We start from the raw sequence: 25,185 nt of genomic DNA on the forward strand, positions 1-25,185 counted from the left end.
CAGTCCTAATACCAATGAACCTTTAAGTTCAGAGTTCTATAATCGTTTTAATTATGCAGTGGTATCACTCTAAGATTTTAAATGTGTGTGAGTGTATCAGTCAGGTTTTACTACAGAAACAGATATAACACAAGATACACTCAAACATATTTTTATAAAGTTGAGACTTCCCAGCGACCACTGCGGAATTAAAACTCCAGAATCCCAGATCCCTATCCCTTGCAGATCGCTGTCCAGTCCAGATCCCTATCTGAAGCTCAGCGGAGGTCTGCTCCACTTGCCTGCATAGGTGTTGGCCTTGTTCAGGAGGTCTGTGCACGCATGCATATCAGCAAAGGCCCGGATTCCTAGGCAGTTGACAGGGTGAAGCTGGGATTCCAAAAATTCACAACAAGTCTTCTTTACATCCTGTAACTGTAATAGACCAGCTGCTGGGAGAAGTACCTGCAACACACAAGTGAACATTTTTAGGCAATTGGCTGGGGAAAACACTGTCTCCATGTACTGCATCTACCTAGGGCACAAGAGATCCAGCCACAGCTTATGGTCTGCATCAGCACCCAAATTTTCCTCAGCAGGTTAACAATTTGCAAAACCAGTGGTGGTTCTTCACATTCTTGTTGACTTCCAAGGATTCCTTTAAAGGTCTTTTCAGTCACAAGAATATAAGAGATCCACATCATATCCTATTAATGGTTTGGTGAGCATAAATAAAATATTCTTTAGAATTTTAAAAACATAAATTATATATTAGGATGCTAGGGGGTGCTATGGTTCAATGAAAATGGTTTTGTTTCCCTAGTAGTCAACAGCTTCAAGGAGTCGTGGAAAGGGATGGGCACAGAGTACCACATAACTTCCACCTGTTTTTCTGTCTGAAGACTGCCTTCCTTAGTGGTAGAACAACTTAAAATTCAACAAGAATGTCTACAGGCAGACAATTTCTCTAGAATGCAACGTATGTGTTAAAAATGAAAAGATAAAACTGCCTAATAATTTTAAAGTTCGTATTGTATTTAATAACTCCATGCAATTTTGTATAGATTATGCTATGGAATTTAATCATTATCTTCACTATAAATACTACACCCAACACTGCAATTCTTTTTCAAACAGGTCAACAATGGAAACATTTTTCCTTGTAAATGAATTGGACAGTGCTATATCAAGTACTACATTTGAAAGTCAAATTAAGGAGGAGAAACCTGTTTTAAAAATTACTGAGTATCTCCTGCTCTGTCATAAAAGAAAAACGTTCAAAATATCAACTATTAGAACAATGGTCAATTTTATGAAAGATAACATTAGCATAAAAATAAAACCTAAGTTCCTTTAGGAATTATTTTATTATATCATACTGCAATCCAAAGAAAGTAACTAGAGAAAATAATGAACTTTTACAAACAATTTTCCTAAGTCTATGCAGTGATACCTAGATTTGGAAAACAAAGTGCTCTTCTCTTTCCATGCCACAAACTACCCTGGTTTGCTCAAATGAAGCACTGAAGTTTTTACTCTGAGAAGCTGTGTGTGTTGTGTACACGGGATACACAACCAAAGAGCAACAAACAAAATTAAAGAATAAGAAGGTGATATTTTGGTTTTAGCCCAACTCAACTATTACTAGTTTTTTCTGAAAATGCAAGTATAATCTAGAGATAATGTCTTTTCCTTCCAAATGTAAGAAAGATATAGTGTAAATACCGTGGCTATGGCCAAACCTTTTGCATCATAAAGAGTAGTTAATTATGTTATGATAATGCATCTCAGGAAGGCTTTAATTTGTTGATAATTTTCAAATTAGAGGTTTTCCTATGCTGGTATAATCATGCTCTGAAGCAACATAAAACACATTCCAAGATGCTTAGCAGCACAATCATTTAATTGAGCAGATACCATAGAGTCAGAAAGTGGTCTTCGGTGTAACATTTAAGTCTCTGAAATTTATACAAATAGAAATGATCATGCATCTAATCAGCATTTTTCTAGAGAAAACACAGTACAGTTCAGTTTTATTCAAATTGCTTGGTTAAAAAAGAAACGTAGGGAGGAAAAAGTAGTTTAGTAGAAACAATCTTGCTTATACACGGTGTGGGAAGGAGTATATACTACCAATTTCCAGAAAGAATGATTTATTTCAATCAAAATTACAAATGCACCTATCCTGTGACTCAGCAATTTAACGTACAAATAAACTAACATAAACACAAAATCTCATACATACAAAATTATTCATTACAGCATTATTGTCAGTAACAGAAGTTATTTTTAAAAAGCCTGAATCATAAGGAGACTCATTAAATAATTATGACCATCCACTCAATGGAACACTCTATAGTCATTCAGAAGAAAGTAGAACATATATATATATATACAACCATCTAAAGCAGCAGCTAGAGCAGGTTTTATTTGGTTTCCTGACTTCTGCTTTATCACCACTCTGCCCAAATCCACCTTATCAGGAGACTGAAAGTCAAAGTGTGGCTAAAAAATCACATCTACTTTATTGACTACAATGATGAGTCAACTTGGTTCCATGCCTGGCAAACATATAGTAAACACGAAGGTAAGTCAAATATGTACAAAGAGTTCATTCATGTTTTTCTTTGGCAATCAGTCCCTTTTAAAGTGATTTGGTTTTATGATGTAATTTTACTAGTACTGAGTTGTAGTGGCTTAGCCAGGTGTGGTGGCGCATGCCTGTAATCCCAGCACTCAGGAGGCTAAGGCAGGAGGATCGCTGCGAGTCTGAGACCAGCGTAGGCTACAAAGTGAATTCAAGGCCAGCCTGAAGTGCACAGTGAGACCTTGTCTCAAAAGGACCCCCCTAAAAAAGTAGCTGCTTATAATTACATTAAGTAATCTCATATAGCTTCAAAAACAATCACAAATTGGCCCAACTTGCTAATGCAAGTGATCATTGGCAGTCACTTATAATAAAAATAGGAAAGCAGTTAGGGGCACACCAACTATATAGCCTTTTTCAAGAATTAAACAGGAACCCATTTGCCTCCTTGGTGAGCAGCTGTGGCTCGAGCAAGCAGCAGACGCTCCAGAGGGAGAATCAGCCAGCATCTCCTGAGATCTTGCCATGTTGGAACTTAGGGTGCTGGGAAAGAAAGCAACCTGCTTGCCTCCCTGGTAAGCAGCCGTGAGCCAGTAGTGCGCGGCTGAGAATCAAACATCCCACCTCACACTCCCCCTCCCCGTTAGCAAACGGGAGCCCGAGGTCTGAGCATCTCTTGGGAGGCTGACCATATGCAATACAGCAAATATGGGGGATTTCCTTCCACCATCTCTTTGAAGGCAAATATTGTTATCACTGTCTTGCTTTGTTTTGATTAGCTATATTGCTCTATTCAATATTCTGTTTTGGTAAGTTCCATAATGTTCTGTATTTGGTGTGATTTTGCTATACCTGATTGAAAGGACAACTATTGTGAAGATAATGAGATATACTATCATACCTATTACTGTTATCCCAGCATCCTGCACCAATTTCACTGCACTACCTCAATTGGCGGTGTTCTGTCTTGTTCTGTTGTATTTTACTACCTTCAAAATAATTTTTAAAATGAAAAAAAAATTAAACAGCCAGTTAAAGCAAAGCAAAAGAAAAATGCTCTGCTTTCAAAGGAACCATACCCCTTGATCAGAAGCACTCAGATAGGTGAGAACTGCACACCCAGCAGTGACATCGAGTCGAAACCTCCTAATTTGTCTGATGAGGAAGGTAAACCATACAGAGGTGAGACAGCTTGTTCAAGTCACACAGCAGCTATGAAAGATAAGGGCAAACAAGATGGGCCAAATCTCTGGTCTGCTGTTCTGGTATCTTCAGCACCATCTCTATGCGCAAAACACAAGTGCTTGTATAAATTCTAAACTTCCAACACTCAAAGTAATAAAGTTAACTGTGTCAATAGATTCTCACAGCTGCTTCCACTGATCAATTATTTTACCAGGCACTAGAGCTAAGTGCATGGCATAGCAGCTCACTGTACAAATTACATGTAAGTAAAGAGGGCTTTGAAGAGGCTGGAGAACTTGCCTAAGGCCACACAACCTGGTACAGGACTGGCAAAGGCAGCTAAATGAGCAGTATTCACCCCAATGGGCATCGGTACTTCAGAAGTACATAAGACATTCTTGTGTTCACGGCTAGGAACTTAACAGGAATATATTTTTAAAGTTACCTTCCATTCATTTCAATGATATAAACATTCTCTCACAAGTGAACTTACTTAAACAAAAAAATTAAGTAAATGTATATAAAGAAAAACACAGAATTTTTAATAGTTCTTCCAGTACAGAAACAAGAAAATCCTAGAGGAGATACACAGATTGAAATTTAGAAAACACTGATTTGTGAGATCAGATTGAAGAGTCCAGTCTTTTCATATTAATATCATTCTGCCTTTTGTGGTTTTATGTATCACTGTAAAAGCAAAGTGTGCTTTTTTTGTTTTTGGAGACAGGGTCTCACTATTTAGTTCAGGCTCATCTTGAATTCACTATGTAACCCAGGTGGCCTTGAACTCATGGGGACTCTCCTGTCTTAGCCACCCTGAGTCCTGTTACAAGCATGTACCACCACGCCCGGTGCAGAATTTTACCTAGCACTGTCATAATTCAAAGGCTTATTTTCTACTGAAGGAGATAAACTGTACTATCAGTAAAAAAGTAGAAAACACCTAGCAATATAAAGAAGTGATTTCTCAATGTGCTATTGCTCATAAAAAATATCTTTGAGCACTGTCACTAAAAATTCCAACAAATAAATTTATGTCTCTGAAATATTTTTCTGAACTTTCTAGAGCAAAGGAGCAGCTGATAAGCCCATATCAGTATGGGCTTAGGTACTGCAGACTGAACCAGAGCCTTTGCATTCAACTACCTCCTAGCTCTTTTTCACTTTAAAAAAAAATTTTTTTTTTTTTTTTTTTGAGACAGGGTCTCACTAAGTCATTTAGTTACTCAGGCTGGACTGGAAATTGCAATCCTCCTGACTCAGGCTTCCAGAATGCTGGAATTACAGGTGTGAGCCACCATGCCTGGCTAACAATTATGCTTTTTATATGAAGTAGAATTAAGTCAATACATTAAATTTCTCATTACCAGATACAATCAACCACTTTCACCAATGTGCATCTTCAGAAATCTGCATTCAGTCTCCAAATTATAAATAAGCCATGTTCCTCCAAGTTTATTTTGTCAATGAGTCACTCAACTCACTGCTCAGTCACAGAAACAGTGTTGTGAATGGTGTAAGTCATGTTATCAGTGAACAGGGTCACTCTATGAGCTGCTGGGGTCCAGGGGAGATGTGGGTGCACTAGACACGGAAGAGTTTCCTTCTTCTTTTGGGGATGAAGGGCTGGCCTGGTGCCGGGTTCTGAAATTGGAAGTGTTTGTCCTGGGCATCCTGCCATCCCCTAAGTCACACTTCTGCCTCTCCAATGTGAAGCCTCAGCCAGCAGGAGCCAGCCCAGTCCTCCCTGCACTTAACTAGGACTTCTTACAGGTGCCATGCACACGCCCCTACTACACAGTCCTGGTTAACAGCCTGCTTAACAACCAAGACAATGTACCGCTCAGAATTACAAACCCCCTTTTTTGGGATACAGTTCTGTAACCTTGTTGATAGAACCCCCATGTCTTTTTTTTTTTGTACAAAACACCTTGTTTATACGGTACTGTAATTTTTGGTGAATGGGTTGTACAGTATAGTACTTTTATGTTCTGTTATACATTACAGTACTTTATGGAAGAGTCATACAAACAAAAGCAAAGTGACACTAGAGTGTCTTTGTTCTCAATATGCTAATGTACACAGAATACACAATTCCTTATCTAGTGATCGATTCATTTAAAGACTCAGTGCAGGAATGGAGCTTGGTCACTGAGGAGGAATGTCTGTATTTCATCCTCTGAACACATCTCACTTGTCTTCTTGCTCCCAACACATCTTACTCAAGATCCAACCCTTGGGATAGCCACTGCCTGAGGGGTAAAAAGAATAAATTTTAACAAAAAGAAAAAAATCTTACTAACTCACATGACCATTAACAACACAAGATCTTCCATTTCACATTCCTTCCAGAGCTAAAGTCTTAAGAGACACCTAAGCAGGGCACACTTGTAACCAAGGACTCTCCAAGGGTATTTTTAATGAAGTAGAAAGAGCAAGAGTGTGGAAAGAAGAAAGAAACAAGGGGGTGATGTGACCTCCAGGTAGCCTGAAAGCTATCTCCCCTACACTTCTTTTTTATAGCTGATATTTCATTATTTTCATTACGGGTGGTTCTTTTTTGTTTTTTTTGTTTTTTTTTTTTTGGTACTGGGAATCCAACTCACAACCTCACATTTGCCAGGCAGGCATTTATGCCACTCCCTGGTCCTCCCCACATTTTTTATAAGTTGATATTAGCTACACAAATCAATGGGTTTCATTTCAGCATGTAATCCCTCCACCTCCACTCCCTGCTTCTCTGTTTTATATTCTGGGGGGCTCAACATGTATAATGTATTTTGTCAGATCCATCCCCATTATCCATCCTTTCACTCTCTTCCCCTCCCTACTCCCTTCCTCTTCTCTAGTAATAGTCTCCCTTCTAATTTCTTGTCATCTTCTGGGTTCCAAATATTAGGGAGAACACCTGCTATTTGTCCTTTTGAGTCTAACTTACTTCACTTAACATGAGGATCTCTAGATCCATCTACTTTTCTGTAAATGACTATTTTGTTCTTTTTCATGGCTGAATATTGCATTGTGCACATATATCAATTATTCATTCATCTGTCAATGGCCACCCAGGCTGGTTCCACATTGTTGGCCACTTGTACAGGCTGCTTCAATGAACAAAGGTACTTGGGTACTCCTGTGGACGTGCTGACTTTAATTCCTCCAGCTGCACACCACGGGGATGGATTGAATAGCTCTATCTTTCACTTTCTGAAGAATCTTCGTATGATTTCAATGGTGGCTTTACTAATTTAAATTCTCATCAGCAGTGTAGAAGAGTTCCTTTTCCCCACATCCTCACCAGCACTTTTTGTTTTGTTCTGAGACAGAGTCTTGCTATATATAATCCAAGCTGGCCTTGAACTCATTACGTAACCCAGGTTGACCCTGAATTCACAGCTGTCCTCCAGCCTCACCCTCCTGAGTACTAGGACTGCGGGCATGTGCCACACAATGCATGGCTCACCAGCACTTTTTTGTATTCTTGACTATAGCTATTCTGATTAGAATAAGATGGAATCTCAATGCATTTCTGATTTGTATTTCTCTCAGTTTCTCTTAAAGCTCTATCTAATTTGACAGTGGCTCAGACAAGGAAGACAGCACCTACTTTGCAGAGCTGTTGGAAAAATTAAGTAAGTTGGTCAACCGTTTAATACAGTGCCTAGTACATGGCCCTGTAATATATGAGTTCTGATTCAAGACTTACTTTCTTGGATTGAATTGAGTACTGAATTGTATGACAATGGAAAAACCTGAGTTACTCTCCCAAGATGATGTTCTATCCAACATCATTCACAATGAAGTGGGGTTTTCTGGGTTTTGTTTTTTGAGAGATGATCTCACTATGAGGTTCAGGCTGTCCTGGAGCTCCCTTATACAGCCCAGGCTGACCTTGAACTCATAGCAATCCTCCTGCCTCAGCCTCCTGAGTGCTGGGATGATAGGTGTGTGTCACCGCACCTAGCTGAAGTGGATTTTTAAAATCAAATATTCCAAGCATAAAAGATGTAATCAAGAATAAGTCACAAAAGAAACCATATACAAAAATGAGAGAAGCATTTGGTGCATAAGTATAAATGGAAATTTAAATCTTTTATGTTCCACATAAAGTTACTTAAGACATAAATCTCAAAATGACTCAACTGTGAGAGCATCATCAAAGACTATCCATTTGTCATGTAAAGTCACAAGTAACTTTAATCAGTAATGTTTCTGAAGTATTTAGCTCTGTCCCAACTAAGAATTTAAAATACTGAAAATCTGATATTAGTTTCATAAGATAGCTTTATGATAGCTGTCTCAAAGTAGCTAACCTCAATGGCTTGTACATATTAATTTTATAAAATAAGTATATTTGGCCTGCATTCTTAACTCATATGGAATAAAAACATAATAGAGTTGCAATGACTGCAAAATGGAAGTTGGTCAAATATTTTGGTTAAAACTATGATTATCAAATTCAGGCTCAGAATATAAGCCACTAACACCAAAACTCAATTCTATCCAGGCATGGTAGTGCATGGCTCTACGCCCAGCACTTGGGAAGCTGAGGCAAGAGGATCACTGCAAGTTCGAGATCAGCCTGGGCTACCTGGTGAACTTTCGACCAGTCTGAGGTATAAAGTGAGACGACAACAACCACCACAAAAACCAGCAACAACAAAAATCCCTCAATTCTAAAAACAGTAATTTAGAATTTTCTTCCTTTGGATGGTAATACATTTTGCTGTATTTTTAAAATTTTTATTAGGACATTTTGCAGTACATGACAATTACATTCATCATGGGGAATTGGTATGTGCACATAACAAATCTTGATACCTTTTCCATCCTTTTCCTTCACCGCTTGGTCACCTTTCTATTTGTAAAAGTTTTATCAGTGTAGGGCCTGGGATTTAGCTCAGTGGCATAAGTGCCTGCCTAGCAAGCACGAGGTTGTGGGTTTGATCACTGGTCCCAAAATAAAAATAAATAACAAATAAATACAAAAAGATTTATCTCCGTTTCCTATTATGTATGTATCTTTCATTTTGTTCTTTATTTATAATCTAGGTTTCTCACATAAGAGAAATCATGATATTTTAAGTTTGTGTACCTGATTTATTTCACTTAGTATGCTCTCAAGGTGCTTCCATTTTTCTTTTCTTTTTTTTTTTTTTTTTTTGTCTTTTTCATTTTTATCGGTACCAGGGATTGAACTCACGACTGCCTGCTTGTAAGGCAGGCGCTTATGCTGCTGAGCTAAATCCCCAGCCCCGGTGCTTCCATTTTTCCACGAACAATAAATTTTATTGGCCTGGTAAAGTGATAAAATACCACGTTAAAAAATTTCTAATAATAAAGAGATTTCTAGATATTAGAGTATCGGGAAAATTCACTTCCACAGTAGAAATGCCTACAGATTGATCACAATTAACCACTAATTCTAAAGGTTTAATTCAAGAAATTTTTATCTATTTACTTTTTAAAGTTTTAACCTGTGTCTTCCAAGCATACCATCTGCCAGACTGTTTTGCTCACAAAGCAGTTATTCTCTAACTCAGGTAAAACAGAACACAAATGGAGAAGGAATAAGGCTTCCTGAGACCCTGCTGGAGAATTACTCCTCCTTCTGCCACTGCTCTACGGCACAGATTCGGAGAGCAGCTATAATCAGAGACACCGCAGGTACTCTCATCACCCCAGAGTGGCACCCCCACACCACCTTTGATACACAAGATTTACTGAGTAAGGAGAACTCTACGCACATTAGAGCACTTTATATGTGGTGATTGGGTGAGTGAGGGAAGGTCGATGAGCCCTTCTCTACCTAATCACCTCCAACAATCTTAATGAGGTTTCCTGCTCCTTTGTAGTCTCAAGTCTTTTTACTGTTGCCCATGTCTTATTTCTATTCAGCACTCAGAGAACATTTACAAGCTTTTTCTGGTGTATTTTACAGATTTCTATGACATAGCAAAGCATTATTAGTCTCATTTAATAGCTGAGAAACAGGTTGTAGTATTATTCAAGGCCAATCTTAAATTCAAGAGTGAAGCTTTAATATAATAATTAGCCAAAGTCCACTGGTCCATGAAGTTTTCTAGTAGAGAACCATTCTAAAGGTTTGCTGTAATTACTTTCAGAGTTGTTCAACAGTAATTCACCCAGCATTATATACTATTTTAAATGACTTTATCCTAAGAGGTCACTAAGAACATTTATAAAACTGCTCAGCAGATATTGTTGCTCACCTGGAAGATGAACTTTCTAGTTAACTTCTTTGACCTCTTTAGAAGGAAACTTCTAAATGTGTTTTGGAAACTTCTAAATGTGTGGTCGAGGGTGAGAATGCTCATCTGATCAAGATAACTAAAGGACAGTGGGAGAAGAGCACATCTGGAACGTGCCTATAAGCTTAGAACATAATCAAGCTTATGGTTATAGACTGTCAGAAAAAATTACTTGTAAGATTTTAAATGACCAGAGTATTATATGTCCATAAGGAGATGAGTAAAAATTCAAAATATCAGGAGCCCCTGTACTCACGTTGAGAAATTCTACCTCAATGAACCACTGTGGTTGGTAGAAATCATTACATCCTCAAGGGTTTCACGGCGGAAAAAGATAACTGCCAGATTACCAAAAACCTCAGAAATGGATTATCTGAATAGCAAATATTTCAGAGTTGTCTAGTGCAGTGCTCTGAAAGAAGAGAGACAATGGAATTCACGGTATACAGGCAGTATTCAAATCCCTTGAAACAGGTTCTGCAGGGTGACTATGGTTCAGGAGTTCTCTTATCTCTTTAAACTTGTGATTACACACTCACTAAGTGATCCTCTGATCACAAATCCTTTCCCTTTGGTACTCAGATTCTGGAATGATGCACACTACATGACGCATACATACATAATACGGAAATATCTGCTACCCTACTGAAGATCAGTTTAAGACCATCAAGGTCCAAATCTAAACCTTTCAATTTTGGCAAGTCTGAGCTACTACCCTAAATTCTGATCAATTCTGAAGAAGCTAACAAACCAGTTTCTAGGCCTGAAAAGCCAAGAAACAGATGAGCATTTGATGCCTTATCACCACTACCTCTCTGTTCTCTCTCATTAAAGTCCTTTAGGAAATGTCATCCAGCTTTCCCCCAAGTATTTGCCCAATCTGACCACTGTTCACTGGCTCACGCTGGAAACCTAGACCCGTAGCACTACGTCTTTGTAAGCAGCTCACCCCAGCAGACACCTACATGACTTTTCAACTCATGCTACTACCCCTACCATCCACGCTCCACACAGCAGCTGCAGGAAGGGAGTAATCTGACACATAACCCCTGCTAAGATTAAAATGGAATAAAATTCCAACTCCTTACCAAACTCTCAGATTTCATTTTATACAACCCCATTTACCTGCCTAGGCTCATCTTTCTCTACTCTCTCCATAATGCACTCTCAAACAACACTCATCATTTTCTTTCTGGCCCCTAAACATGCCAAGCTTATTTCCATCTCAGGTCCTCTGTTCCTGATGGTTTTTCCTGGTATTTTCTTCACTGTATCTTTGGTCTCTACTTCTCTTCATTTGGCTCTCTGCTCATATGCCTCCTCTCCAGAGAACAATCCTGTGTGTCGGAGGGGTATTATTTACCCTGCCCCTACCTTTCTCCTCAATATAAAGGTTTTAGCGACAGGATCTTGTCTGTCCTGCTCAACACTGCATTCTCAATGGCCAGGACACTGCCTGGCATATAATAGATGTCCCATAAATATTTAATAAACTATTGACTAAAAACTGGAGTTCATCAGGATTAATACTGGCAGTCAGTGAGAGGGGGGTGTGAGTAGCAAGATCAACAGCTTAGAAGCAGGAAAAGGAAAGGACAAAGCCTGCATAAAGCAGTGAGAAGGTTTTAACCCCTACCTGATCTAGCCCGGGCCACATGCAGATCTGATCTTAGATCTTTCAGTGCAGTCTGATTTAGTCCTAACAAACTCTGACCAAAGTCATCAAGTTTATTAGGTATTGAATCCATGATTATGGTTGTTCCCCTCAACATAATCCTGCTTATCAAGCCACTGTTTGAACCCCAAAGTCCCACATGACATGACCCAAATGCATGGGTCCAGCTCCCAACAGGGACTCCAACTTCCTTAACGCTGGTGGTGACAACCCCAGCCCTTGCCAAGTCTCTTTCTAGGGCACACTGCATGACTTCCAGGTCTGCCTAACAGTGGGCACCTCTGCACCTCCAGTTCCTCCATGGTGCCTCCTGCTGCCCTGCCCCTGCACCTTTCACTCGCTTCTGAATATACTGGCTACTCCTGAATTCTCATGTTGACAGGGTTAAACAGTAGCCAGTGCTGGCGCCTTTGGGCTGATATTCCTCTTCCTAACCCCCAGTCATTTCTAGCTCAAGTTCTACTTTGAATCAGGTTGCTGGTAAGCACTGTGTCTCCCCACCACATGCCCGGCTATAATTAGTAAGATAACTTCACAAGCTCTAATGGAAGGAAGGATGTCACTATCCCTCTTTTATAGACATGAAAATAAGACTCAGGGAGGTTAAACGACTTAGACAAGGTCACATGGCTTTTAAATAGCAAACCATGATCCAAATTCAGCCTAAGTACATGATCTACTTATTATGCTGTTTATAGCACTGTTTATAGCACTAGGGCAGAGTGCTTAGCAGACGCCCATTTAACTGATAGCCTTAAATGTGCATTTTCAAAACAAATATCCATCTAATAGGAATTTCATTTCAACATTTATCTCCACAACACAGAAACATACACCGCATGCACATTCTTCAGCAGACTCTACTGAGCCTGCTCACTTCACTAAGTTGCCCTTCTCACACCCAGGGGAAACTGCATCCCGTTACGTGCCTGCATGCTTCTGCTTCTCTAGCTGAACTGTGATTTACACTCTTGTACACATTTCATTTGCTCCCTCGTCTATTTATGAAAATTGTTGTTATTCAAATTGCATAATTTAAATAAATATATATAATCCAATGAAATGTGAATGTAAAAGAGTTGCTTTATAAAAACTATGTTGATTGCCCTAGAGTGACTTGATCAATGTGTAAATGTAAAAAAAAAATTTTTTTTTTGTCTTTTTCGTTTTTATTGGTACCAGGGATCGAACTGACGACTGCCTGCTTGCAAGGCAGGTGCTTATGCCGCTGAGCTAAATCCCCAGCCCCCATAAAAAATATTTTTAACCAAGTTAGATTTGGGAGGCATGAAAGCAAAAATTTTATAATCTAAAGAACAGTACACTGTGATACCATTTTAAGTGTCCAGCTCTTATTGCAATGAAAAAACAAAGTAAAAAGTGATAGTTAATGCATGACTACTGTATGATTTGTGCAAGAAAGAAATAGTAGGTCAGGTCTCCAATTAGCCCATTACACTTAGTTTTCAACACAAGACTGATACATAATTGCACTTTTTTTTTTTTTTTTTTTTTTGAGACAAGGTCTCATTATGTAGTCCAGGGTGCCTGTCAACTCACTAGGTAACTGAGGCTGGCCTTGAACTCATGGTGAAACTCCTGCCTCAACTTCCTAAGGGCTGGGGTTATAGGCATGCACTACCACATCCAGCCAACTGTACATCTATTTTTTAGGCTGAAATAAAATATCCAAGACATAGATATATTCTTTTTTGATGATTTCTCCATTTTAAGGCTGATCACTGGTTAAGCCAACTTACCAAAACTTTTCCAATGATGCCAACAAATCTGGTACCAAGTGAGCCCCTCCAGTGGTGTCCTACTTTTAAGAACAGGTAAAACATGACACAATACGACATGCTTCAAAAACCACCTGCCCTGCACCAATGAAATGGACATACTACATTGTATTTTCTACTGTCCAGCAATTCTGCTCAACATTCAGTGTGTATATTACCCATGAATTTTAAATACCTCTTGAAAAACTCTTAAATTATGCTACATTTCTAATGAATTGTCTCAATTTTTATTCATACAACATGTAGTTTCATGAACTGTTCAAAACCTAACCACTCCAAATAATCGGATGTTTCTTAAATTCTTCTGAGATGATAAAAGTCCTAACACAGACAAAAATCTGTTAATGAACACTCCTATTACTTTGGGAATGAGAGCATTTCCTCATAATGGCACTGTTTATTAACATCCTTGCCTTTATTTTTACACTTACATCAAGTGAAAGACTCTTACCTATTTTTAGCAAGCCAAAACAAATACCCAAAAACTGAGAAGTCAAAATGTATATAACAAACAAAACTACAAATTTAGTAATGGAGTAAATGCTTTAAAAATTCAAGATCCTTTAAGGTTCTCCAAAAATGTTAACACACATCGTAATTAATGTTTAGTTATCAAAAGCAATTCTTTTAAAGGTATTCATATTTTCAGATGTATAAAATCTTTCTGTGAAGGCATTAGCTTCCACACTCCTTAGGCACACTATCTGACCATACAACTTAAAGGAAGGTTTACTCTGGCTCACAGTTCAGAGGATTCGGCCTATGGTTAGCTGGCTCCCAAGTGGGAACATCACAGCAGAAGGGCAGGGCAGAGGGAAGCTGCTTGCTTCCTATCAGCCAGGAACCAATCCTGGTAAAAAGGGCTAGACAGAAAGAAGCAAGACACAGGATACAGACCCAAGGTGATACACTCCATGACCACCCAGACACACCCAGAAAATACTTTACTAATCCCCTCGGTGACACTCAGCCAATTAGGTTGACAATTAAGCTTAACCAGCACACTGACAACATAACAGACGCTGTGTGATACTGAACAAATCATTTAACTTTCTGACTCTCCTTCTTCAACCTGTAAAGCAGGTTAATACCTAGCAATTAGTTGGATAAAACTCATTTGAAAATTCTATTTTAATATAGTCATATATATATGCTCACTTAATTTATATTTTATATTATCATACTACAAATTATATTATATATTACTTAAAAGCCGAGTATTCTTAACAGTGAGGAAGGAGAATAAGGCACAAAATTCTCTGAAAGTAGGCAAAACTTTGTGTACACTTGACTATGTACCCATTCCTCAGGAAAGAATCCAGAGGGTTTTTTTTTTTCATCAGACTCTCAAAGGTATCCATGAATACCAAAAGTTCAAAAACTCACATTAAGGCCTTTAGTTTTATTTTCTCTATGCCTTAGATTTATAAGGTTTATAAAGACTGCTGGAAACACTAAATACAAATTAAATTTTAATTTGTTCAACAACAAAAAAAAGCAAGGTCATAGCAAAGCATGTGTTTTTCTTTATAGTCTCTTTTATAAAACATTACCATAAATTCATTTAGCTCAAAGTATCCTCCAACTTAGCCATAAATAAAACCGAATACTCAAAATTTAAAAATCTAACAACAACAAAAAACCCAACATGTCCCAAAAAGGGAAAATCATTAAAAACTGCCTGAAATAGCCCCAGTGCTTATATAACCCAGCAATGATTGTTCCTTCCCTGGAGTTAATTTTTCAAATTACTCATTCCCCATTCTGACTCCAAGTTAACCACCTTCACTTCCAACAGCGATTACATTGTTTTAAATTTGTGCAAAAATGGCACCATGTGAGACAGCTCAGGTGAGGAGCCAGGGCCAGCAGGGTCACAGTCCTGCTCGGTCACACACTGATGGCAGTAGCCACCATCTGATGGGGAACCCACAGCCCCAAGGACCCCCGCGACCCTGACGGTGCACTCTGCTACGGAAAGGGGATCTTACAACAGGGAGGGAGGCCACCTACAGAAGACAAATGAGGAAACACACATGCCAAGCAGCAGTAAATGTTAGACTGCAGAAAGTTCTGTCCCCACTGCTGCCACCCTAAAGGCACATATATTCAGAGCAGGGTCTGTAAGTGGTGGCACTGAGAACTTCAATTTACATCAATAAGAACACCAGACATCTCTACCACACCACTCCTCTCCTAAAGATGACAGCACTTTACAAGAAATATTTAATGATGTATAGACAGACAAAAAAAACCCCACAAAAATACACAAAACAGTTTGATGCACCTTGATACATAAAGTCTTATTTTATAGTTCATTAAAAAAAAAACCTGCTAGCCAGGTGTGGCGGCACACACCTGTAATCCCAGCATTCAGGAGGCTGAAGCAGGAGAATTGTTACAGGTTCAAGACCAGCCTGGGCTACCAAGTGAGCTCAAGGCCAGCCTGAACTGCATGAGGAGACTCTGTCTCAAAAAGACAAAAACAAAAAACAAAAACACTTCTATGAGAAGGGCAGCTTATTTTAATCAACTGTATTTCTAAGCTGCCTTTTCCAAAAGAAGTATTTTTCAATGGACTATGGAAGATAACTTTATGTATTATCTTAGTCCCATGCTGAAGAGACATTCCTTCCCCTCTTAAGAAAAACAAAAAACAAACTATATATTCAATAATTTAACAAATGTATCAAATTCATCCCCTACAATATATTCCTATAAAAGCTAAGCAATGTACACAAAAGGCAAAAATTAGCCAGGTAAGATGGCTGTAACTAACATTTCATCACCAGAATGCTGTGGTATTACTCAAGGAAATGAGTAATAATGCTCTAATTCCCATTGGACTTGGAACTACTACCAACAGCCTGCAGGGCTGGAGGCACCATGCAATCTCTCAGGTCCAAGTCATCTCCGGCAATTCTCTCTCATTTGCCCATTAGGTGAATCAAAGAAATCAGTAATTCATTTGAGGAAGGCAGATGCAGGGTACAATGAGGCCCAGGCACTAAAACGAGTAAGGAGGAGCAGCAAAAAGCAACCACGGCAGGCTCTTGCTGAGAACAACCCAGAACCCAGCAAATAGTGTATGCAGAAAAGCCCAAAATAAGAGAGATTGGTACTATTGCTTCATGACACATCTGACACTTTTAGTCATGCTAAAACACGCTCATCTAGCCTATGATTCATATACGTTTACTCACAGCCCTCAATACTGACCAAGGGTTTTCAAACACTTTCAAGCAAAGGCTAAGACCAGCAGGAAGATTATGAGGAGGCCTCACCCCAGCCAAGACTGCACACTGAACAATCAATAGCATGTCTTAACCAGGACTCCGGGCTGCAAATTCAAACATTCTGTAGCACATTTCAACTAGTTAGACGGGATAAAGATTAAACTCATAATTGGTGAAAACAGTATTTAGAAATTATTTCCTAAGAATTTAGTTCTAAGTACATTTTATTGTCCTTAAAACACAGCACCGCTGCTAACAGGAGTATAAATAAGTATAAATATTTAGGTGATCATTTGGCTATGCTAATAAAAATTAAAATCTGTGTGAGTTCTCCTGCATCTTAAAATGGAGAATCTCATCTTCATTTTATGATCCAGGTTGGCCTTGAATTTGCCATCCTCCTGCTTCAGCCTCCCAAGTAGCTGGGATTACAGGCATGGATTACCACAGACAGTTTACAAGTATGTTATGATCAATCAGTCCTACTTTGGAGAATCTAACCTTCAAGCTTTTTGGATGTAAATACATTGTAGCATTGTGATAAAGGTGAAACATCAAGGTAGCTGACTACCATAGGGGATACCACACAGAAGAATGTGCTAAACGAACTCATAGGACATACAAAAGGCTTCCAAGACTTTGTTCAGTGAAAATATGTAAATTGCACAGGAATGAGTATAGAATAAATGTAAAAGTAATGTAAATGAAACTACATGTGTGTGTTCGTATGGGTGATGAGATACATGGGAAATTAACTGCAAGTATTCATTCCAAACAGATACATACCAGAAGTGACCACGTGGGGAAAAAGAGTAGGTTGATGTGTGGGAGTAGCACAAATTCAAAGAAAAGTGTGGTTTTAGGGAAGGTTTTTCGCCTTTTCCTCCACACACATCTGTATTACTTGAATATTTACATATAAGGAACATTTGTTCTTTATAAAAAATAAGATACAAAGTCAAATGCAGCTAAACTCCAAAATTCAAGAGGATTTTGATACAGAAAAAAGTGTTAAAGACTGTTGGCAATCAAAAACATCCTTTGTAGACTTTATCCTTGAAAGGAATAAGGAAAAACTGTGGGCAGTATCAATCAGTGGTTCTAAATGAATGTGACAGTGTTTTCAGGAAAAAGCAATTATTATGCAAAGAACTAAAGGATTTGTATCTCAGATCTTCAAGAATGTGAAGAGACACTGAAATCAGAGACATTATTTAAAGAACTTAGAAACATTATTTAAAAAGATGTACTCATTCCAAATGTCACTTAGAAATGCATTTTCAATGTCACAATAAATTCTATTACTTTGGTACAAAATGTGTCCTGTGTGGCCTGCCTGCTTGTCTGCCTGGCTGACTGACTTGCTCACTGCAGGGCTGGGATCAGAACTACTCCAGGCAAGGGCTCTAATAACCCTGAGGTACAGCCCAAGCTTTTTTACTTTTTTGAGATGAAATCTTACTAATCTTCCCAGGTTGGCTTCCAACTTACCATCTTCCTGCCTCAGCCTCCCAAGTGGCTGGAGTTACAGGTGTGTGCCATTGCACTTGGTGTGGGTCAGCTTTTCTGATCAAACTTCACCCATAATGAACTGGAAGTATGAGGCATTCACTCTTACCTGCACATTTTCTTCAGTAACCTGAATTTCTGCAGTGTAAACATAATCAATTAGCATCCTCAGAGTCCAGCCGTCCACCTCTTTTATTCGAACTCTCTTTGCTCGGCTCTCACTCATCTCACCTAAAACACAAGGAGTAAAGTGCATTACACCAAGACACTGCTGTGGAAATACCGTGTGAAACCAACTGATCCATCTTTTTGCCACTCATTGAATTAGAAAGGAAATGAGATGAGCCACTTTCTACAGGTGTAAATCATTCCCCTAACTCTCCTAAAAGCTTCTCATAATCATAAAATGTACTTAAGTTACCCACTTGTACCTGAAAATCACATTACAACGAAGTGAGCCGTGTGCGTCTAGCTGTGTGAACTGCAGTACCCGTGCCGCAGTATCCCATCTGCTGCTGTCCACGCTTCTGAGCAGTGTGCTTTCTTTCCAGATTTTCAGTCCTACTACAGTGTCACCACCTTTGACAATGAACACTTTCTGGAAACGACCTAGGTTAGCAAAACCCATTCAGCAAGTGCACAGATGCCTGCAGGGCTTGTGCTGGACACAGAGGATTAAGGTTCAGTGGGAAACCATAACCCTCATGCAGAAAACAAGTTACAGAAGATGCTGAGGTTGATCAAGGGCAAAGCCTTGTTACTGGATCTTCCCTGTTTATCATCTGTAGTAATTTCACACAGAAGGCATTTTAAAACCAGCACTTATTACTAGCCAGGCCCTTTTTGCAACACTGTCTGATAAAAAGTGGTACATGACATACTTCTTACTACCCACAAGGGAAACTAATAGAAAAACTGAGAGAAGAAAAGAGAAAAGATGGTCCCTAACTCAAAAGGAACTGGAAGAACAGGAAGCAGATTTGAGTATCTACCTTCGGACAACATAAAATTACCTAAACTGGAAGGAAACACAGCCACTGAGTGATGGCGAAAGAAAACCTCCATTAAAAGCTGGAAGGGTGTTGGGCACTTGTACTAAAACACTGGAGAGGATGAGGCAGGAGCACTACAGTGAGTTCAAAGCCAGGCCAGACTACACGGTGAATTCAAAGCCACCCTGAACTACACAGTGAGATCCTGTCGCAAGAAAGAAAGGAGGGGAGGCAGCCAAGAATAACACTGAATGTCACAGGTTTGGTCCTAGAATTCACTGCACTTTAATAATAAAAGAACAGGCATGAAAATGATGCCACTACCCAACGATTACACCTGAATCCAGCATTTCCTATTAAAAAATAACACAGTGGTCTCAAGATTCCTTGAAAGCTAATTTCCTTTCTGACACAGTACACTGTCAGTGACCATAAATGATCAGAAAAGCCTAAGGGAATCCATTATTACCAAAATCACTTTGCAAACAAAAAAACCCTGGGAGGGGAGAAATAGTAATAGCAATGTATATTTCACTATGCTTCCCTGGAGACTAAGTGACAAGTTCTCAGGCAGAAGCTGTTCTTGGGAGTTTACCTCACAGCTACCCTTGTTACCTCCCTGGAGGACACACCTGCCTGCACTACAGGGGAGAGACAGCCTAGGACGAGGGGCACTCATGCCTCTGCCGCAGGAGGAAGGGGACTGGAGGACGTGTCTTTGCTACAACAAATGTGGAGAAATGAGAAAAAATAATTTCTCTGCATATACAGCACCTTCCTCTATCCTACTCTTTATGGATCTGGTTGGTGGACAGGGTGTTTAACTAGAACTCCGGTGATGATTCTCCGGCAATTCCTGCCTGACTTTAGACAAAGGCCATAGCTAATTCATCTGCAGAACCCTGTGAGGTACAAAGCCCTGTGCGGCCCGGAGAATCATCACCCCACAAAGCCTCAGAGGTTTAGGAACAGCTTAATTTAAACTTTACTATACACATGTGGCTGAAAATACAGTCCTCCACCAAGCAGCTTTTAATATTGTGGTTTTTAAAGTATTGCTTCTGTAAGATGCACTCTGCTAATTCACATATTTTCCTTGTGTGTCATTTTTAAGATTTCCCTAGAAAAATTTATCCGCTTCCAACAAATTCAATCTCAATTAAACATTGCATTAAAGATGCTTTCAACTTTATTCTAATACTGCATTAATAGATCTAAAATTCTATTAACTATTATGAATCAAACCATATACTAAGAGAACGACAAGTTATATCTAAATGTAGTTGTTACATAGTATGTTACTGCCTTTTGCTATGTTTGTAAAGAAAATCTAAACCATATGCTCTGTGACATTTATGCTTGATAATACATTTTTAAAACTACTGTATCTAATGATACTGTAGTTTTTCCTGTACCGTTTTTAACTTCCCCTAGTCTCTTAACTGACTTATGTCTTGGTTGTGAAACTCTAAGGCTCTATTAGATAACTTGGAAGCTGTGTGAGGATTCTGACAGATGCACTGAAAACCTGCAGGAGCATCATCCTCGACTCTCTCCTCTTTCTTGTCACCAGTCACATCATTCACCAAAACCCACAGAATTAACCTTAGCCAGATCTCCAGTCAGTCATCCCACCTGCCTCCATGTCACCTGCCACTGTGCCTCTGGGTTCCTGCCATTTCTCCACCACCACTGTAGCACCTCCTAATTCTTTTGCTGCCTCTGGGGCTCACTGCACAATACTGACCACAGTGCTCAAAGTCCTTCAGCTTCTTCCAGTTCAAGCACACAAACCTCTTACACATCCAGCCTGATTCATTATCCAACCCCATTTCTCTCTCCCACTTCTACACTTAAAATATAACTAAAGAACTGTTTGTAGTTTTCCACATATCAAGCAATTTTTTTACTTTGATGCCTTTGCTGACCTTTGTCCTCCAGGTCTCCCTACTCCTACTCCCCAGACCATTCTCCACACTTTCTCTTAAGGGTTAGCTGCAGCCTCTGCAGGGAGCATCCCTATTGGTGGCCCATGGCCTGGTTAGGCTCTTAGCATGGATCCAGTTGGGCAACCTTATGAAATCCACTGTCATAAGTCACTCTTCATCTAGCTTTGCACACCGAAGTTCTTGAGCTTTCAGAAGGCCAGAATGAAGTTTTTCCTATCTCTGTATCCCCCACAATGTCTGACATACAGTAATCCAAGAAATACTAACTGGATGAGTGACTAAGTAGATGAATAAAAAAAGTGCCCATTGAAAATATACTACTTAACATATTTACTTAACATAATTAGTAACTCTTATGTTACTATACATAGGTATTCCATATATTCTATATTATTCATAGGTATAATATATTCTATATTGTACATAGGTATTCTAGCTATAAAGCATTTTGGTCAACATTTATCAAACATCCACTCTATATTCTAAGCTGAACTAAGCATTTTCACCAGCAAAGACTGTATCATCTTTATTTTGCTTAAGAAAAGGAAGTCTTCCAAATTGTAAAAGCTCAGAGAAACATATATATGACTGAAAACATTCATTACCTAGTCCCTTTAACCAGGACATCTGAACCCTTACACAAACTGGTAATATCATTTATGTATTTTGAATGGCATAAGTGAAACAGGTTTAAGGTGAAAAAACTCTAAATCCATTCCATTAAAAAAAATTCCATGATTCTAATTTCAAGTACTGTTTACCAATAAAAGTACTTGAAAATATATAACAGCTTTAACTATACTGAAAAGCTAAGAAATTAATGACAAACTCATTTAGTATATGAACTTTATTCCATTACTTTTCAATTTCCACTTATCTAATCATTATTGCCCTCCTCTGCTTTAGCAGTCTTGAGTTACAAAGAAGCTACTAGCACACAAGTAATGTCAGTCTGGCAAGGGGACCCAGATGCCCCCTGCCCACATTCTCTGGGGTGGTCATGGTACGTCACCCCATGGTCTCATAACTAATCTAGGGCAAGCACGGTAACTGCAATTCCCCTGACAGTTTGGATCTGCTCAGAATACTTCTGGGAAAGGTATCCTAATCCCTTACATAGAGAAAGTCCTCCTTCCTTAAAATGCAGGGTCCACTTACTGAGGTGGCAGAGTATATTCAGAAGGAAGCAGGTTCCTAGGAAATTCTCAAGTTGTAGATCCAATCAGGCCTGGTGCCCAGTCTCCTTTCTTGTTGTTTAAATCAGCTAGAGCAGCAGGTTCTATTATATACAGCCAAAGCATTGTACCTCACATTTTTTATATGCAACATGCTACTTAATTTTCTTCACAGCAGTCTCTGGTATCAGAGTTATCTTTTCTGTATGCGTTTTCTGACTTTCTGACCTTTCCTCACCTCAGCTAGAATCACGGGAGCCAGGACCTGTCTGTTTGGTTCATTTCTATGGGCCTCGAAGCCAAGTACAGGGAAATGTCTATAAATGTCTGACTAATAAAAGCATGAATCTTAGAAAAACATAACTATGCACACAACTTTTAAAAACTATACTTCTTACTCATTAAAATAATAATCTATCATTCAAATTCACTTTGCTGAATTATGTTCCATATGACAAAAGTATTAATTAAAAAGCACATACCTAAAAAGGGAAGAAATGAAACCAGATTTCCCACTAGATTGCATAAATGTTGGCCCATGGTTCAAATAAACCTAAATGTGTTTTAAAAACAAACCACTTTTTTAAATGCCACATTTTAACAGCAAATCTAAAAACACAGGAACCCAATTTGATATGCTCCTTCTCAAGCACCAGTTAAACAAGCTATCTTGCTCCAATCAGCTCACGCTTCACAAGGTAAAAACCTGTGACTACAGCAGACAATTAGTTTTCATCTCCCTCCCCTCTCAAAGACATGGAACTGCAACCAGTAACAGAGTTCCTTTTCATATGATATACTCTTTATGAAAAATTCACCTACAGTGTATGGGAGGTTAGTCACAGGAAAACAACCCTTGATTAACAAGAGACTACAAATACAAAAAATGTTTGATGGAGCCGGGGTGGCACATGGCTGTGATCCCAGCACTGAGAATCGCAGTGAGTTCGAAGCCAGCCTGAACTACACAGTGAGAACCTGTCTCAAAAAATAAAAAACAAAAGAAAAGATACTTAATGGAACGAAAGCATCCAAAAGTGTATTTACATGCTGGGTTCACCGTATTTTTTTTTTTTTTTTTTTTTACCATAGTTTAACAGGGCTCTGGACTATGAAAAACAGACAAAAATGGCAAATACCTAAATGAATGTCTATGTGTATTCATATATTCTAAACTACCTGGATCAAATTTCTTTGTGTATTCTTTTACACTTTTTTTTTTCTTTTTTATGGGTACCGGGTATTGAACTCACGACCGCCTGCTTGCAAGGCAGATGCTTATGCCGCTGAGCTAAATCCCCAGCCCCTCTTTGTGTGCTCTTTAATCTCTGCCAAATTGTTGACTATTGTATGCAGTGAATTCAAAAGTAGAAAGAAAAAAAATAGGAAGACCATCAAACAGATGAATAGCACCACTGTTGAAGAACTATAAAAATTTTAGACCAAGTAGTCCAGTGTGGTTGTACATGCCTGTAATTCTAACACTAAAGGAGGCTGAGTCTGGAGAATCCCAAGCTCAACCCAGCTTGGGCAACTCAATGACACAGTGAGATGCAGTCTCAAAAAAAAAGCTAGGATTCAGTTCAGTGTAAAGCCCCTGAATTCAATCCCTAGTTAAAGAAAAAAAGATAGATTAGCCTAAGTAATATACATGTAAGATGTTTTATTATTAGGAAAATGTGAATTAAAACTACAATGAAATGCTATTTCACCCTCTAGAATGGCTATAATTAAAACAAGACAATGGACAGTAACAAAGGTTGGTACAGATGTTGAGCTATGGGACTTTGCTGTTAGGAATGTAAAATGGTATAGCCTCTTTGGAAAACAGCTCAACAGTTTTTAAAAAGTTAAATATAAAGGCTGAGGTTTAGCTCACTGGTCGAAGGCCCTGGGTTCAATCCCTGGTATCGCAGACCTGCCCTCCAAAATAGTAAAAAGTTGAAAAATGAAAATATATGTCATGGACATGCTCATGAGTATTCATAGCAACATTGCTCACAACAACTAAATATTAAGCAACAAAAACATCCATTAATTTGTGAGTCAAAATGTGATATCCATAAAATGGAATACCATTAAGAAATGAAAAGAAATCAACTTTCCTTGCTCCTAACACATCAAACCCAGGGCCTCAGGCATGCTAAACAAGTGGTCTACCACTTAGTTACATCCCTGCCACAGAAATAAACTGTCTTTTGAAACACAATATGAAGCAGCTGAGTGTCAAAAACATTATGTGGGAGTGAAATCATTCTAAAATAGACTTATTGATTTGTACACTCAAAATAGGTTAATCTTATGTAAATTACATCTTAACAAAGTCAGGAAAAAAACCATTTTATGTACTCAATTCACATTTTATATATGCCAGAAAGTAACACCGTATTCTTATTTTGTATCTACCTTTGCAAATAGCAATCTAAAATTTGATCAAGTATAGAAAGTGTATTTTTGGGTAGAAATACATTCATCAACAACAAGCACCCACCAACCAACTAACTGAGATATATCAGGAATACTAACAGATTCAGAATGCCTTGGGATCCATTCCTCTCATTAGGCAAAGTTCACATATTCACACACTGCCATGACAACTAAGACATAAAGAGTAGGAACTATGAGACCAACAAGGGAGGGAAACAGAAAAGAAAGCTAGAGATATAATAAGCCCTCCCATCTCTAGCATCCATTTCTCAGAGGAGGTCTAAGGCTCAGTTTGGGGCCCCTAATCTGCAAAGCGTTCTGAGGAAAGAGAAAACTATCTTGATCTTGCAGACCTATATTTTTGTTACTTGATAGAAAACAAAACAGTTACCAAAAAAATGTC

General features: G+C 38.7%; 1 protein-coding gene across 5 annotated transcripts in view; it reads right to left on the minus strand.

Annotated features, from left to right (window-relative positions):
• Klhl2 (kelch like family member 2) overlaps nt 1-25,185 on the minus strand; it is a 94,343-nt gene that overhangs the window by 42,723 nt on the left and 26,435 nt on the right. For 4 of the 5 annotated variants that reach the window (XM_063234797.1, XM_005008092.4, XM_003479645.5 and 1 more), the window contains exons 4-5: nt 18,349-18,470; nt 282-444 (exon numbers count right to left, since the gene is read on the minus strand). In XM_063234797.1, coding sequence (XP_063090867.1) covers nt 282-444; nt 18,349-18,470 — 285 coding nt within the window. The remainder of the gene's footprint in view (nt 1-281; nt 445-18,348; nt 18,471-25,185) is intronic. The other variant, XM_023561439.2, reaches the window with a different exon arrangement.

This window comes from Cavia porcellus, unplaced genomic scaffold (genome assembly GCF_034190915.1).
Source record: "Cavia porcellus strain 051 isolate PalLab524CR breed Dunkin Hartley unplaced genomic scaffold, mCavPor4.1 scaffold_24, whole genome shotgun sequence".
Taxonomy (NCBI): Eukaryota; Metazoa; Chordata; class Mammalia; order Rodentia; family Caviidae; genus Cavia; species Cavia porcellus.